The sequence below is a fragment of the Rhinolophus sinicus genome, chromosome 3, assembly GCF_057876585.1.
Source record: "Rhinolophus sinicus isolate RSI-liver-muscle chromosome 3, RSI-T2T, whole genome shotgun sequence".
In the NCBI taxonomy this organism is placed as follows: domain Eukaryota; kingdom Metazoa; phylum Chordata; class Mammalia; order Chiroptera; family Rhinolophidae; genus Rhinolophus; species Rhinolophus sinicus.
In genome coordinates, this window is record NC_142503.1 from 11,089,216 (window position 1) to 11,106,629 (window position 17,414).

At 37.9% G+C, this 17,414-nt stretch overlaps 1 protein-coding gene across 2 annotated transcripts in view; it reads right to left on the reverse strand.

Annotated features, from left to right (window-relative positions):
• Positions 1–6,105: 6,105 nt before the first annotated feature.
• RETREG1 (reticulophagy regulator 1) overlaps positions 6,106–17,414 on the reverse strand; it is a 113,356-nt gene continuing 102,047 nt past the window's right edge. For both annotated transcript variants that reach the window (XM_019753537.3, XM_019753538.3), the window contains 6 exons: positions 16,181–16,307; positions 13,889–13,973; positions 11,975–12,112; positions 11,098–11,162; positions 10,730–10,856; positions 6,106–8,656 (listed from right to left, as the gene is read on the reverse strand). In XM_019753537.3, coding sequence (XP_019609096.3) covers positions 8,163–8,656; positions 10,730–10,856; positions 11,098–11,162; positions 11,975–12,112; positions 13,889–13,973; positions 16,181–16,307 — 1,036 coding nt within the window. In that variant the 3' untranslated portion in view covers positions 6,106–8,162. The remainder of the gene's footprint in view (positions 8,657–10,729; positions 10,857–11,097; positions 11,163–11,974; positions 12,113–13,888; positions 13,974–16,180; positions 16,308–17,414) is intronic.

The window sequence follows — 17,414 nt, forward strand, 5'->3', positions numbered from 1 at the left end:
ATTATCCGAATTTCTGTAAATCAGAAATTTGGGTGGCTGGGGTGGTCATGAAATTGCAGGAAACATACAGGCCAGGGCTGAAGTCACGTGAAGATTTGACTGTGGCTGAAGGATCCCCTTGGAAAATGGCTCATTTACAGGCTGGTAGCAAGGTTTTGTTTCCTCCAGGCTGCATGAGTGTCCTCATAACAGGGCAACTGGCTTCCTCCAAAGAGAGCAAAGTGGAAGCCGTCAAGTCTTTTATGACCTCGCTTTGGAGGTCACACAGTCATTTCCACAATGTGCTATCACAGGCACGTGCTGCTTAGGGGTGGGGTAAGTTCTGAGAACTAGTGTTAGGTGATTTTGTTGTGCAGACATCACAGTGCACTGACACAAACCTAGATGACATAGCCTATCACACACCAAGACTGTGTGGTGCAGCCTATTGCTCTCAGGTTACAAGCCTGTACAACACGTTACTGTACAAAACAACTGAGATTAAGTCAAGCACGAGAGAAAATGGTGCAGTGTGACACAGCATACTGTTTTATATCGAACTTGTTTTTATGGGAGGGTCGTGGAAATGGACTGGAAAAACAAGTTTGATATAAAACAGTACATTCTAAATAACATAAAAAGTATAGTAAATACATAAACCAGTGACATAGTCTTTTATCATCATCAAATATTATGTACTGTACATAATTGCATGTGCTATACTTTTATATAACTGGCAACACGGGTTTTTCACACCAGCATCACCACAAATATGTGAGAAATGTGTTGCGATGTCACTAGGCTATAGAAATTTTTCAGGTCTATTATAATCTTATGGGACCACTCATATATGCGGTCCATTGTTGACTGAAATGTCATTATGCGGTGCGTGTACTTACAAAGGTCAGCTCTATTTAATGTGGGAGGGGTTTACATAAGGGCACGAATGGGGTGTCTTTGGGGACCATTTTGGGAAATTGGCTACCACTAGTATTTGTTGTTTGTGACTGGTTTCCCAGTTTTAGCCCTGAAAGTCTTGTATGCCCGGAATCCCCTCCATCCGGGGCAAACCAGGATGGTTAGTCACATTATAGGTTCGTCATCCACATCTGGACTGTGAGCTCAGTGAGAGCAGGGCGCTTTCATTGCTGTATCCTAGAGCAATGCCAGAGTAGTGCTGACTCCTACATTGCGCAGCATTTTGAAATGAATCTTTTGTAGTACAAAAGTTAAGTCTGATGGTGATTTGTATTGCAGGAAGCTTGATTTTGAGGTGATCAAAATCTTGTGAAATACCGGAGGCCTCTGGACAGAGACCCACTTTAAGAAATGTAGCTAAGTATTAGTAGTCATTACCTGGATTAAGCAAAACAATGTCTATTTTCGTGCTTCTCTAAAGAGTAAAGAAGATGGCTACATGAAGTAAGTAACTTCTGGTTTTACTTTTTCCTATTATTGTTCTTACCTGGTTCTTCCAGCATCTGTTCCTTCTTCAGATCATTATTTCCTCCCTGCTCCCTGCAGTCCATTTCCACGACCCTCCCATTTCAGCCTCTCTGAACTCTCCACGTTCTTTACTTTTCCTCCTCAGAGGAGCATTGTCTTCTCCACCATATTCATTCTTCTTCCGCTGTCTCCTAGCCAGTTGCACTCTTTCCTCTTACCCCACCCTACGGTACTTAATCTAACTAATTTTCCTAAACCATTGTTCCTTTTATGTCACTTATTCTGTTCAAGAATGGTTGTTGCCCGTAAGGGTGAAATTTAAATTCCTTTGCCTGGTTTTCAGTGTCTCCTATCACCCTTCCTCCATTCTCCTTATTTCCAATACCCGTGCTTTTCCCCTGCTACCAAGCAATTCTCTGACACCAGCTCAGAGTCCTACATTTCACCTTAATCCTTACACTCTACCTGGAAATAGCATCAGACCCTACAGATTGTTACCTGTGCTTTGACTGATGGGCTCTAACTGGAGGCTCCCATCACCCCCTTCTCAGTTTGATTAATTTGCTAGAACAGCTCACAGAACTCAGGAAACCAGTTTACTTACTAGATTACTGGTTTATTACAAAGGACGTTATTGGATACAAATGAACAGCCAGAAAAAGAGATACAGAAAGTGTGGTCAGGAAGGGTCCCAAACACCAGAGCTCTGTCCTTGTTGTGTTTGCGGTGCCCCACCCACTTGGCTAGGATACCCAGAGCTTTCCAAAAGGCACCTCGTTAACAGATTAAAAGACAACTATATAGCTCTCATCACTTAGGAAATTCTAAGGGTTTTAGGAGCTCTGTGGCAAGACCAAATGTATATTTCTTATTATAAATCACAGCATGACCTATCCTTTATAATATTCAACTGATTCTAAATTAAGACACCCCTATTTTCATTTTTGGGGTGTTATAAATGGTTAGTTAGTTGTATTAACTAATACACTAAAGATGGAGTCAAGTGCAATGAAATAGAAAGGAGCAATGGGGTCTTTACAACAGAGAAACATCAGTTAGATCAGAAAAGTTTTCATTAAGTTGATATTTCAGAAGGGTCCTGAAGGAGGGGGGACATTGAGGGCTTCTGCAAGTGGAAAAAGGGATCAGGTAGAATAAATACTGTGGAGGAAGGAAAATAAGGAACATATTTAGGAAGAATATAAGTCTACGTTGGGTGAAGCATAGGATGCAGGTAAAGAAGGATAAATAAGATGAAAATATTAAGGTATCATTGGGTAAAGCGAGGAATGCTAGAGCTTGCTGTTCATTCTTCATTTAGTAAATAGTAGGGACTCAAAAATCGTTTCAGTTTATATGGGCATCGGGAATAGAACTGGGTCTTCAGTAGACCCAGCAGCAGCAGCTGGAATTGACTGGAAAAATCCTAAGAAAAAGGAGCGGGTCTACAGAATAGCTCAATGGAAAATGTAAGTCAATTGACTAAAGGACCTGTGAGTTAAATTGTCCACAGCATATCCAGAATACTATGTTAATGTGTCTAATCATTGTTGAAAATGTTATTAAAACTGTTTGTTACCGAATCAATCATTCTATTGCAGAATTTAAATTGAGACTGCCCATGACAAAACAATTTAGATTTGAAAATATTGAAAAGTAGAATTCCTTTTGGATACTGTGACACATCCCTTAAGATAGTTCACTTGATTATCAAACTGCTGATGTTATGGTACAGTCAGTAAAAATGATGGTACCCATGATGAGGTGCTTCCTTAGCGGTCCTCGAAGGCATTGGGATGTTGATTTTTGGTAATTACAAAATTTAAAAAGTTAGTAGGGTCACCTTGAAGTCAATTGATACTGTAATCACAATATTTGCTTGTGACAGGTTTACTATTTTCACATTTCTATACTGCAGTAGCAACTTGGTTTTTAAAAGGAAAACTGTAAAGGGGATTGTGTTGATGAGGTTAACTTTTGGAGGGTAACAAATATAGAATATAAAACTAACATACATTTATTAAATGGTTTGCAGTTTCTATAAATTGTGTTCATAAAAATATTAACTGAAGTGTTACAATTTTCAGTAAAAACAATTTTAAAACATTTTACTGGCTCTTAGTTTTTGGATATCTAGATATGCCAAGTTTTGTTCTTAATAACAAGAAATAGGAATTTATAGAAAAACCTGGTTCTTACAGCACTTAAAACATATAGGTCACATGGTTTCTGGGTTCTCTGAAAAAACAAAATTAACCTAAATCAAATACAATTAGTCTTTAATATGTGGTGAAATTCTGTTAAACTATTCAAAATTATGATCCTTCTTAATATATATTTTTAAAAAGTAGATAAAATCAACATATTAGAAAGAGAATAGGCTTTGGGGTCAAATGACTTTTCCCCTTACTAGTTACGTACCTTTGAACAATTTAACCCTGTTCTTCTGAAAAATACTCTTAATCCACTTTACCATAGAGTCGTGAGGTTTACACACGATCCTAATGGTAATTGAGTGTTTTCTATGTATTAACCCAACGGTTGGCAAACTTTTCCTATAAAGGGCCAGATAATAAATATTTTAGGCTTTATAGGCCTATGTTTTCTGTCACAACTATTCAACTTTTCGGCTATAGCATGAAAGCAGCTATAGGCAGTACATAAATGAGTGTGGCCTATTGTAATAAAACTTTGTATTTATGGATGATGAATTTTGAATTTCATACATTTTTCACGTCATGAAATATTCTGATTTTTCTCTGAACTATTTAAATATTGTAAAAATTAACCTTAGCTAGTATTCCGTATAAAAACAGGTTGGCCCACAGGCCATAGTTTGCCAACCTTAGTCTGACACATTTAATCCTCATAACATACTGTGAGGTAGGTGCTATATCTTAATTTTATGGATGAAAGTAACAGGTACAGAGATGTTAGGTGATTTATTCAGAGTTCCACAGCCAATAAATGTTAGAACCATTAAAAATGACTAGTGTATAGTGTAGAACCTCACACATAGTCCAGAGTCAGCTGAAATAATAGACATTTTTGCAAAATTTTTCATCCTTTTATTCCATAGCATTTATTGGATTATGAGGCCCAATATAGTGCTAGGCCCATTAAAAGAAACTTAAGAATTTCCTTGTAAGTAGGTACTTGTTGATTTTGTTTTAATGCTTTAAAAGATGGCTTAGTTGAAACACAGGCAGGGGAAAAAAATCACTATCTTGGTTTTATACAGCTTTTTTTTTTAATCCTGAAAGTGTTTTAGACACTTTTTTTTCTCATTCATTCTCAAAACATCCTTGTGTGAGAAGCATATTTCCAACATTCCATCCTAACTGAAATGCTGCAATGGAAATGGAGGAATAATACACAAAAATATATTTCTGGGACTTTCTCACTTCATCATGATAACAATTGACCTACGACAAGAGTTCAGTAAAGGTTTTCAGAATAATTTCAACCTTATAACTAACATAGCTGGAGCAGTGTAAAGAATTACATCAACCTAAATTATGAACAGAAAAGGAAAATGTTTAAATCACCTTTTTCTTAAATGTAGATTTGCTTTTAGCCTACAATCAGTAGTCTGCTGCATTTTGCCACTTTTGTAAGAGGAAAAAAAGTTGCTGCTGGCATTAGCGACTTTTGTAACAGGAAAAATAGTTGCACCTATTTCAAATATTAGAGTGAATGCCTACATATGTGGAGGATGGTTGCCAATTGCAAAACCTTATAAAAGTTTCTTTTCCTGATATAATACTACACTGGGGAAGGGCAGTTTTTAAAAAATGCCTTTTGAAGATTTTTAGGATAAGAGAAAAAGCAAAGATGTTTCAGAATGAGAATGTAAACACTGCTTTAATCCTGGGTTGACCTTCCATAGCAAGCTTGATCTTCCTGGGCCCTGCTTTATTGTTTCAGATGAAAATGCATGATCAATGTATGCTATTCCCATTGTATGGTTTTGCTCAGCATTTCCTACAGGAAGTGAACAAAACATTTTTCTACAATTCCTCTATAATTAAAAACAAAAAAATCCATACTTCAAATTTTAATGACTGCATAAATTCTCATGGTAAGGGATTCGTAGCCCCCCACTGTACTGGATCAACCACAGGGTTTATTGTGACTGTATCTTAAAATCAGAAACAAGATTATAATTCCCTTCCCACCAACACACACACACACACACACACACACACACACACACACACACACACACACCAAAATACCAAAAACCCTTGACATCCCTATGTTTGTTTGAATTCAGAATACCATTATTGCATTGTGTAACTTGGTTGTCACATATATTCTTGAACAAACAATATTGAAGTGTATATACAGTGACAGTGGTACTGTGTATAGAGTTGGGATGCCTCCTCCATTGTGCAGGTAACACATTTTCTACCCTCCACTATCCTCATCCCCCCTCTATCCCTAAGCCCCTTTGAACTTATAGTTTATAACATTTGATTTAGCGTATTTGAGTTTATCTTCTCTTGTAAGCTTGTCCTGTGACTTGTAACACATTCTTTACTTACTTGGATTATTAAGCTTCTTTTCCCCTTAGTGAAGAAATTAAAGTGACCTTTAACTCTTTTGCTTCATAGCCAAGAATATTTTTTTAAATGAAGAAACATACACATTAAAAAAAAAAAGGATCCTGGTAACAACTATTTTATAAATATGTGACTGTATTTTTCTTCATGTCCAGAAACTCTTACTGAATAGAATTCAGGTATATTCCTCCCAAACCCACACAGGTCACAAATCTAACACCAGGTTTTCATTTGTACCAAAATGGGCAAGATAACGAAGGCACAGGGTCACTTTGTATGAATGCAGGACGTCACACAGTCATGAGGCACTAATGACATAGAAGCAAAATCAACCACGAAAAGCAAGTGTTCCAAGTCTGCAGTAACTTTTCTCCCTGTAACATTTGGCAAAATTCAGTCTAGATATTTTAACATCTCAGAAAGAAAAAATAAATAAGAGATGCTACATTAAAATGTCAGATTACCTATAATTAGTCTTTAGGAATAAAAAGAAAGGGGACCACAGATTTCCTGTCTTCTTGGATTATCCTTCCTTTCTGAGGGTCTCAGATGTCTGTATGCATCTGCAGAAATGCCAGCTGGACCCGAAGATTGAAGAGATTGTTGGTAGTTGCTGACATGGTCCCTCAACACTATTAAAAGTTATAGCACAAAAGCAAGATCAGCTTGATTTCTGCTCTGTAGTGCTTTGTTAAAAACCTAAGTCAAATTTGATTATTTAAAGGTAACCTAAAAAGTTTAATATAAAGGAAAAATACATTGTGGCTTCCCAATGAGAAATAGATTAAATATTTAAACTTCAATGGCAAATATAAATAGACTTTAAAGCCACACAAGTTTTTCTCCTGTAGGATAATCTATACAGACTACAAAAACAGTTATTGTTTCTCTACTGCTGATGACCACGTCACTCACAGAACATACCAGGAGCTAGTTTCATGGGGTTAAGAGACTTTTTCCATGACACTATATGAAAGATGAGAGCTTAACCTAGGTCTGAGCAGGTAGAATACCCCTATTACAAATATGTGACAATTAAACAACAAAACACAGCCCAATCTCGGTTTACATCAAAACCACCATCTACGGGATATAGAATTACTTGCTTTCTAGGGGTTAATACCACCCATTGCAAGACTAGCGCTGGCAGTCAATGGAACGTGCCATTTACAAATAAGCCTAAGTCTATAGCTACAGGAAAACATGGAAATGTATCAGCCTATCCGAAGGAGTTAAATATGTTTTTAAAATTTTTCCTAGGAAATTAAGTTTGATATTATTTCCCAAGTCCTTCAACTAAAGATGCCTTGATATTTTTTGTCTTTTTACATCAAAATCTACCAAACACATTGAACTGTTTCCAAGCATTAGGAACAGAGGAGTTGGTATAGCATGTATTCATGATTAATTGTTAATATTTCAGTGAGTTACAATAAACTGTTTTTGCATGCTTGAAAAATTAATTGTAAGGAAAACATAAGGAATACTTATGGAGGACCTCAATAATTTGGTGTGGGTTTTTTCTTATGCTTTATAAACAAGCCCTAATATTCATCTCTCTATATATACAGTTGACCCTTGAACAATGCAGGGGTTAAGGGCATCACCCCCCACACACACCCCTGCCGCACACTCAAAAATCTGCATATATCTTTTGACTCCCCCACAACTTAATTACTAATAGCCTACCATTGATCGGAAGCCTTACCAATAACATAAACAGTCGATCAATACATATTTTGTATATGTATGTGTTATATACCATATTTTTACAATAAAGTAAGCTAGAAAAATGAAAATGTCATTAAGAAATCATAAGGAAGAGAAAATACACTTATTTATTGAAAATAATCCATGAATAAATGGACCTGCGCAGTTCAAACCCGTTTGTTCAAGGGCCAACTGTGTGTGTATGTGTGTACATATATAAGCATTTCCATGCTTATTACATAAAAATAACTATCAGAAATATCAGTCTATCAATTTTAGTTGATATATGTCCAATTAATTCACTGCAGAAGGGAAAATAAGACAAAAAAACCTAAGTAATCAGTAAAGCTCACAGTTCAAAAACATTTTTTTCCTTTTCCCCCTTTTTTTTTTTTTTTTTTTGCTTGTTTGAAATTTTTTTGGTAGTTTATCTGTGCTCTGTTATGCAAGCTGATTCCCAGACTAATGGCCTCCGAGCAGATTTGAAAGGAAGCCTGAAGACTTCTTATTTTGCTGTGCTTCTGCTTCCTGGTCTTGTGAAAGTCCCAATTCACTCTCAATTTGATCGAGCTCTGACTGGTCAAGGAGTTCAAAGTCATCCACTTCTTCAGTGTCTGTGTCCTCTCCTGGGCTGGGTGCAGCCTGACTAAGGGCTTGCTGCGCGCCCTCTAACTGGTCCTTGATAGCAGCAGTCACTGCAGCTGTGATGACGTCCCCAGCCAGGTTGCTCATCAAGTGAAAGGTTTGGTCACTGCTCAGAGGAAGGGTGAGCCCAGCTGCGGACTGCCTCTCTTTGCTCGCTCTGCGACCGCTGTCCAGCTGTTCCTTTTTCCTCTTGAGCTCAGTGGGCAAGCCAAGACTTATTTCGTCTTCATCATTTGTTCCCATGCCATTTTCTGGAGATGGAAAATCTGAAAGATCTCGAGTGAAAACTTCCTCACTAGGTCGGTCAAGATCTGTGAAATACATAACAGAGGTTCTTGTTTAAGCACCACCATAAATTTGAAATAAAAGATCTGTCTCAAAAATACCTGATTTTAATCTGAATCCTTTGGGCAACCTTGGCATTCATCTAGCCTCCTGGTTCAGCTTAGATCAACTTAACCACATGTCGGACCCCTCCCAAATCTGGGACACTATCTCTCCAGGACACAAATACCACGTGTCCCGCATACATCTTTAATTTTCCTTGTAAGCACAAAACCGTGTACGGAACGACTGAAGATTCAACCCATCTAACGTTAGCTTGAGGCTTAAGCTCAAGTTTAAATGTTCAGTGTAAACAAAAATTCCATCCCGCCTCTGGGGAGAGAATTAGAGTAAGCCAGTGTGGATATGTATGATCACAAAATAAAAAAATATGTCAATTGGAGATTTTCGTGGAATCTGGTACAGCAGATGTGGAATATTACCTAACCTTAGCATTTTCACCTATGGAGATCCGAGTATCTGTAACCTGCGTTTGTTTAAAGCAATGAATTAGAAGAAGCTGTTGCTCTTTCTATTCCATATTCAAGCTCAGAGCTTATGGAAACATTCCATAAATACAGCTGAAAGTGACCATACCATTTTAACCAAAGTCGTGTCCTGAGTGTGTGTGTGTGTGTGTGTGTGTGTGTGTGTGAACACTAAGATTTGGAACATTTGAAAGCAATGCCCGGTTAGTAGGCAGAGAGTGATTTTATTTTATTTTTTCACTTTTCATAGAAAATCTCGCAGTAGAATGGTTAACTCTTTACAACAGTGATTCGAAATCTTTGATGTAATTACTGAAATTCAAGCCTCATATGTGGGCTGGATTATTGTTGCCCTTTGTGTAAACCTGAGATGGGATGCTTCAGAACGAAGTGTTTTCTTATCCTGCTCGTGTAGATATTTTGAGTTGAAGAGATTGAGTGGACCCAAGAGAGCCTCTTGTCCTAATGCAGTTTAAAGATGAGGAAATTGAGGTCCACAGAAATTTTGTCTCCTGTTCAAGGTCATACAGTTAGTAATGAAGAAGGCAAGATGACAGTTGGGTCTCCTAATCCCCAAATATGTCTCCTTTCAAACACTGCACAAGCTCCCTCTTTCTTCTGAAAAAGAAAGTGTGTTCTTCCTTGTAAAACTACATATAAACCAATTTATTCACAATCTTCCATTATAATCTCATATTTTCGGTGTATGGCTAACAAGACTTGAAATAATCCAATGAGACTAGCAACAGTTATGTTCATGCACAAGAGTTGTGTCTCTGTTTTAAATTGTATTTAACTTAATCATTAAAAAACAAGAGAGGTTTTTTTTGTTCGTTTGTTTTTCAACTAACTTTGAAGAAACATGAGAAACCTTGGAGTCAGCTTCTGATTTGGAGAACTTGCCCTCCATGCTTCCGTCCCTTTTAATGAGGACTAGCCCTGGAAATGCGGGATTAGCTTCTCTCTTCCCCTCCTCCCATTATTGCTGTAAACAATGTCACCAGACATTTCAGAAGTTAATTTTGTTTGCCGTCAATATTCATTTGCTTTCAAAATAAAGGCGGGTTTTAGACACTGACTTGCTCAGATTTTTTTTCTCATACTCAAAAAAAATAATAGCTTTGATATAATTCACATACCATAAAAGTTACCCCTTTAAAGTGTACAATTCAGCCGTTTTTAATATATTCACAAAGGTGTACAACCATCACCACCATCTAACTCTAGAACATTTTTATCACTCCAAAAAGAAACTCATACTAACTACTGGTCACTCACCATTCCCTCTTCCCAGCCCCTAGCAGTCACTCATCTCCTTTCCGTCTATATGGGTTTGCCTACTCTGCACATTTCATATAAAGTGGATTTGTGTGTCTGGCTTCTTTCACTTAGCCCAGTGTGTGCAAGGTGCATCCATGTCGCAGCAAGTATCAGTACTACATTTTGACAGCCAATGGCATCCCATGGTATAGATACACTCCCTCGTGTTTAGCCATTCAGCATTCGACAGAGTTCAACATTTCTGCAAGCACTCACTAACAAAAAGAAGAGTATCCGGAAATGGGAGCATACCGTCAGAAGTGTCTGTCTGTGGAGTGTATCCTTCTGAAAGGTTGAAGGTCCCGTTGTCAGTCCAGGAGACCTCGGATACGTCTGTGTCAGACACAGAGAGCTCTTTGGCGGCCACGTTGAGGCTAATCTGTGTCAATATAAATACCAGGCCCATTTTAAACTTCTGTGGGAAATCTTTTGAAAACTCCACACTAACACCGAAAAATGTCAGAATCATAAAAACCAGATGAGTATTTTCCTTTCAGGACTGTTCAACCATCTTAGAGAAATAGGAGGAGACTCTTAGGAAAACCATTCAGCAGGAGTGCATGTCAATAAATTTATAGCCAAACCACACAGGAACAAATTGAAAACTAAACAAAAAATACCTTAGGACAAAGAGCTGAAAAGTCTAATTCACTGTCATCTTTGTGACTTTTTTCTTTGTCTGCTTCTGTTGAGAAAAAATTTGGAAGCTTTCAGTTTCCTGGCCAGCGTAGACATAGTGTATTTTATTATCCATTACATCTCCTTACCCACATTCCTCATATTCTCCAAAGCCTTCACAGAGTTAAATGTGTGCACATAACAAGCTTCACATATTGGCAAATGTCTGAATTCCAAGGCAAATGGTCCATATCAGTAGTTCTCACAGTGTGGTCCCTCAACCAGCAGAATCAGCATCACTGGGACCGTTTTTTTAGAAGTGTCAATTATCAGGCCCTACCCTAGACTGACTGAAGGAGAAACTGTGGGGTGGGGCCAGCAATCTACGCTTTAGTAAGCCCTCCGGGCAGCTGTGATGCTTGCGAGAGTTCGAGAATCTATAAGGTCATAAGCCAAGTTAAAAAGTGAAAGTTGATCACATTGGTTTTTCCGGTATGTATTGTCTTCCTTCCCTGGTTCTTTCAATCCCACTTATATGGCTCCCACACTCTTAGTCCTCTGCTTGTGTCATTTTTTATTTGCAATCGTCCACCCCAAAATAAAACCGTTTAAATAAAGTGAATCATAAGTAGCAAATATAGAATGGTTGAATCCTTTTCTCCTTCCCCTGACAATTTGGATTAAAAAGTCAATTTACTGTATGTTTCAGAAAAGAATAAAAGTCAAAACAGGAAGAGGCTATGTTACTTTGGGGGGATTAGTTTCTGTGATATTAGTAAGCGGCTAAAATACCCTGAAACGTACTGAAGGTTGATTTTATAATAAATAGCCCCGATGTCTCATTTCATGCATGGAACCTAAAATTCAAACTTTACCTACCAGATCTCTCACGTTTCTTCTGATTAATATATTCTCCAATTCCAAAATCTAGTTTCAGCAGAACTGATTTGATTTTGCTGTATATTTTTTGTCCCATATCATTACACTTAAACAGTGGACACAAAAATGCACACAGTACTGAAATATAAGAAGGAAGAGAGTGTAAATAAGATGATCTTTCTTTCAAAAGGCCACATCTTTGAATTTCACAAAAATATTTCAGTTTCCTGGACTGACAAATAGAATTTTTTTTCTTAGGGAAATGCCTTTGTGAAGTAAATTCATAATTTCAATTCTTCCCCCGGAATGAAAACATCTATACACATACACACACACACACACACACACACACACACACACACACACCATACTTCTAGTCATTGTTTTCAAAGACTTGCAATTAAATCAACTCCCTTCCTTCAATCCTTTTACCATCAAAATTTATACAAAGATTCCATGCTTTCCAGACAACGGTCCTGGATTAAAATCTCAACTCTGCTTTTTTTGTTAAACACCCTGCACCATGGGGAGTCACTATGTATTAGCCTCTCCTCAGTAATATTGAGATCGTAACATTATTTCTCGGGGCTGTTGTAAACAATAAATGAGATGGACAGATATGATGTGGCTGATGTCTGCGTCTATTCGACCCTCCTCTCTGGCCCTTTCTCCTTCACCGGCTGCACAGGGCAGACCAACAGGCTCCTATCCTACGTGAGTTCTACGGGGGAGAACAGACTCGAGCTCGGACCATTTGCCATCTGTTATGCCTCAGGAATACAAAAAGAAATGAAGGTTGTACCGTCTTCCCTAATGTTTATTTCTTTGTTGTTGTGAGGAAATGTGCCCATTTACCTTTTAAATGGGAGCTGCAAACTCAAATATCTCTAGAAGCCAAGGTGGTACATGTAAATTTTAGAAGCTGGTGTGAGAAAAACGGGGAGATGCGAGTTAGTTAAGTGGAGTATGCCCTCTCTACCGACAGGTGGCAGCACTAGATCATACTTCTCAGGAGAAGCAGGAAATCTACACCTGTTTTTTTAATGGCATTTTCAAGTTATAGGTGATATACAGTAAATTCACATATTTAAAGTGTCCAATTTGATAAATTTTGACATATACATACAACTAAAACACCATTGCCACAATCAAGATGGTGAACATATCTACTACTCAACCTAATTATTTTGGGATTCATCCAGGTTGCTAAATATGTTAATTTTTAGTGTTGAATAGTAATCCACTGTATGGATAAACCACAGTTTGTTTAGCCATGCATCTAATCATGGACATATGGATTGTGCTCCATTTTTGGTTACTACAATGAAAACTGCCATGACTATTCATTTGTGGACGCATGTTTCATTTTTCCTGGGTAAACAAGCTGTGGAATGGCTGGGACCATATAGCAGTTTTTAAGAAACCACCAAACTGTTACCCAAAGTGCTTGTACTATTCTCATTACCAACCAACAGTATGTGAGAATTCTAGTTGCTTTATATCCTTGCTAATGCTTTAATATGATCGGTATTTTTCATTTTAGTCATTCTGGTGTCATGGTATCTCGCTGTGCGTTTAATTATCTTAAAATAATTAAAGCTACAGAATAATTAGAGCTACAGAATGAATATGCACAAAGGCAAAGGTATTCGTGTTTGTGGGGGTGGGGGCATAGAGCTTATTTATAGTTTTAAGACATTGTTTATAATACTGCCTTTTGGCAACTATTGTTCCTATTTTAAACTATGTCTCTAGGAAAAGGAGAAACTTCATACAGGTCGAAAGAAAAGAATGATCGACTTTCTTTATAAATAAGAACACACCCCTCCTCTTCCAAACTATGGCAGGTCTCGCAGACCATTAAACGATACCATACGCATCACATAAATTAGCCACATGTTCCACTGTACTTACAGAGTAGATAGCTGAGTATAACCCCAGGAATGTAACTTCCCAAGATCGTAAAAAATGTGCACACACTGCAGACCAGGAGACAAAACTAGAAATTATAGAGATAACATGTGACAGTTAGCAGAACACCAAGACATTTTAGAGCACAGGATACACACACAATTATTTATCTATCTGCGATCGATCAACCATGTTATGGCAAATGTTTTCCAAGCAGTGTTCTTTTGCCCTTAGGTCTAACTAATGACTGCTGTGTTGAACCAGCCTTAGTTCTCCCTTCACACTTGGTAATAATCATTTTAACATTCCAGAAGTTAATTTCTGGTGCAGAACACAATGTCTCCCATAAATCATGCCCGTCGCTACATTACTGCCAGATGCAAGAGAACGGGAGATTTATAGGCCCCCGGAAACCTTCACTCAGAATCACTCACTAAAATACATCAGCCTGGTAACTAAATTTGCAAGTTCTAACTACTTCGATGAGCCCAGCGAAATTCATAAATACAGCAAAACATGTTACAGAAATTTAGAGGCATTCACATAAATGTAACAGTAGTTTGCATAGCTGATAAGCTGCTGGGGTAAATCTACTGGCCATTACTATCCTCCTGCCTACCATATCCGTCCCTCAAACTGACCCCACATCTAGGTCACCTAGAAACCAACTACCAATGAAATGAAATTCCTATAGCGAAATGTGATTATTTCCCTTCGGTCAGTCATGACCAAAAAAAAAAATAAATCTTGGTTGTTTTAAGAAATTAAAACATCAAGATAGCAAAATTCTCCTGTAAAGTCTTCACATATTTTTTCACATTCTAATCTTAAAAATAAACTATCTTCTTTTGCTTTGTCTTTAAATTACGGTGTTAAAAACTGCTAAGCAAAGAAAATAAGGACATTTCAAAAAGATACACGAATGAGAGATTTATAACTCTGATCAATAACTGATTAAGAGGAAGATCAAGGGGGTCTGCAATTCAGATTAACTTTGATTTTTCGTTCTTTGGCACAGGGTTAACAAGTGAACTAGTCAAAAGGAGAACTGATGAGCTTATGGGACTAAATTAAGAGCTGTTTCTGAAACAGCAGAGGCCCTTGAAGAATGTGGAATTCTAATAGTAGAATGGAAGAGGCAAGACCATAAAAGTTGAAAGGACAACTCAGTCCATAAAAGCATTACTATATTCAGAATTCAGTTTTGCAAAAGGATTTCATATTATCCACTAAGCTTGTAGCATCATCCTCTTAAGTTAATTGACTTGGGGCCCAGTAATATAATCCAATGCAGTTTTAAGTTCAGAATCTCCTAAAACTGTTTAATCGTTTCAGTAAAACTGGCATAAAAAATGCAACCCCCCCCCCACATGGATATCTATGCTAAAAACCACCTGTAGTGATTTTAAAAATGCATCCATATACAACGTTGCTACCTCACTATGCTCAAAATGTGTCCAAGTATAGTTCTATTATTTAATACTAGTATTGCAGTTAAGAGAGATGGATATTAAATGCTGACATTCCTCAGTTCTTTCCAATTATAGGTGGACCTTCAAGAAACTTGAAACACAACATGGGAAGGGAAAGAGTCCATTGATGGCTCTATGCCTCATCTTTGGTGTGAAGATCACAGCTGAAGCTGTCTCTACACACAAAAATATACAAGTGTGTATGCTTCTCCATGCAATCCCTTTCAAACCACTTACGACTCTTCTCATGGGTTTTCATCTTAACTGGAAAAATTTTCATTCCATGTATATAATCACTACAAATATTTTTGCCACAGGTCTTCTGCCTTAAATAAATCATATAATAATCTTCACTTTTTGGATTAAAATGGAGACTCAATTATCTCTGAAAACACCCTTGGAGGACTAGGTATTCATTTCATTTCCCTTTGACTTCAGAACCAGGCCAGATACTATAAACCGAAATTCTCAGTAAGAATTTCACCTTGGTCTGGCTGATAAGGCCAATCACCACTCATTTCAGTTAATGAGCCAGATATATACATATAAAAACAGAAAACCAATCCAATTTCAAAAGATGAGGGTGAGGATTTTCTAATGCTAACACTAACATTTCTGAATCTTGCTGCTATCAGCTTTTATGCCATGTGTTCCTAGGAGATGATATTCTGAATTGGAGAACACTTACAAGCTGATAAAATAGGTTAATTCATTTGCTTCTGAGTTTACTGCACATTTTAAAGCACATGCAATAATTCTCCTATTTTAGTATATGTGCTGCCGAAGCGAGCACGCAATAATTCTCCTGTACTGGAAAACTTGCCTTGCCAGGGCTCTGCTGTTTGAAAAGAGACATTTCTTGAAGAAATACGCTGAAATTCATCCACGATTCTGCAATACAGTGGCTGAGCCTGGGCCTTTCCTCTGGTTTGGAATTGATAACTTCCCAGCTAAGGAGAAAAAAAGAAAACAAAAACAAATTTTTTTAAGCTGAATTTTGGATGAGTCATTCAACATTTATTGCTTCAGCAAACATTTATTGAGCACCTACTTTTGGTCACACTCTAAGGAAAAGCCCTGTGAATTCGGAGGTAAACAAGCCAGACAGACATCTGCCTAACAAAGCTCAAATGCCAAGACATACAGGCTACACCACCAGCTACGCAGTTACCCAGTTACGAGATGAAGGATAAGCTAAGGAAGAGGTGGGTATAGGGTGGGGGCTTTGGGATGTCGTCTCTGAAGCAGTCACTTTCAGTTAAAATCTGGATAAACAGGCACTTACCATAAGGGCTCAGAAAATTCCAGAAAGAACAATGTACAACATCCTCGAGGTGAGAAGGAGCTGAGGGCACTAGTATTCTATTGAGGCCTGGCTGTGGCTCCAGCAGAGGGAACCAGAAGAATTTCATTGTATGAAGCTGGGAGAGGAGCAAGTGGCCCTGTAGGGCTTGTTAGGGACATCTCAAACCTTAAGGACAGGGAAGCCACAGTACTTTAAAAGAAACCTCGGCATGGATCTTGTCATCATCACCATCACTGTCGTCACCATCATCATCAACACCAACAATGCATTTTCAAACATACTATGATTGGTCAACTCTACAGAAAACTGTTAAACACATCAGGATCTCACAGCACCTCATGTTTCTCTAGGGTATCTTTCCCCAACCATCGTCATAGAATATGTTGAATGTGATGCACGCCCAGGCATGTGCTGTGTCCCTGCCCTCATTTTTCCGTAGGAACATCAGTGAGCTAAAAACTAGGAACAATCATTCCAGGAAGAAGATGCAAGCAAATGACAAAGACGTCCAGTTCAAATCCCACTCTCGCAATCTTAACTCATCACAAAAATAAACCAATTCAAACAAACCCTGCTAAGGGCCCTCAAATTCATTCATTTAATAGATAACTTATTGGTGCCCATCGTGATGAAGGCACTGCCGTAGAGCTTAGGATGTAGCCATAAACTAAACAAGTTTCCTGTAAAAGACAAGGGTTACTAGCGAGCTGTCATCTGAGCTCTGACTGCAGGGGGTCAGGTTAAGGCTGAC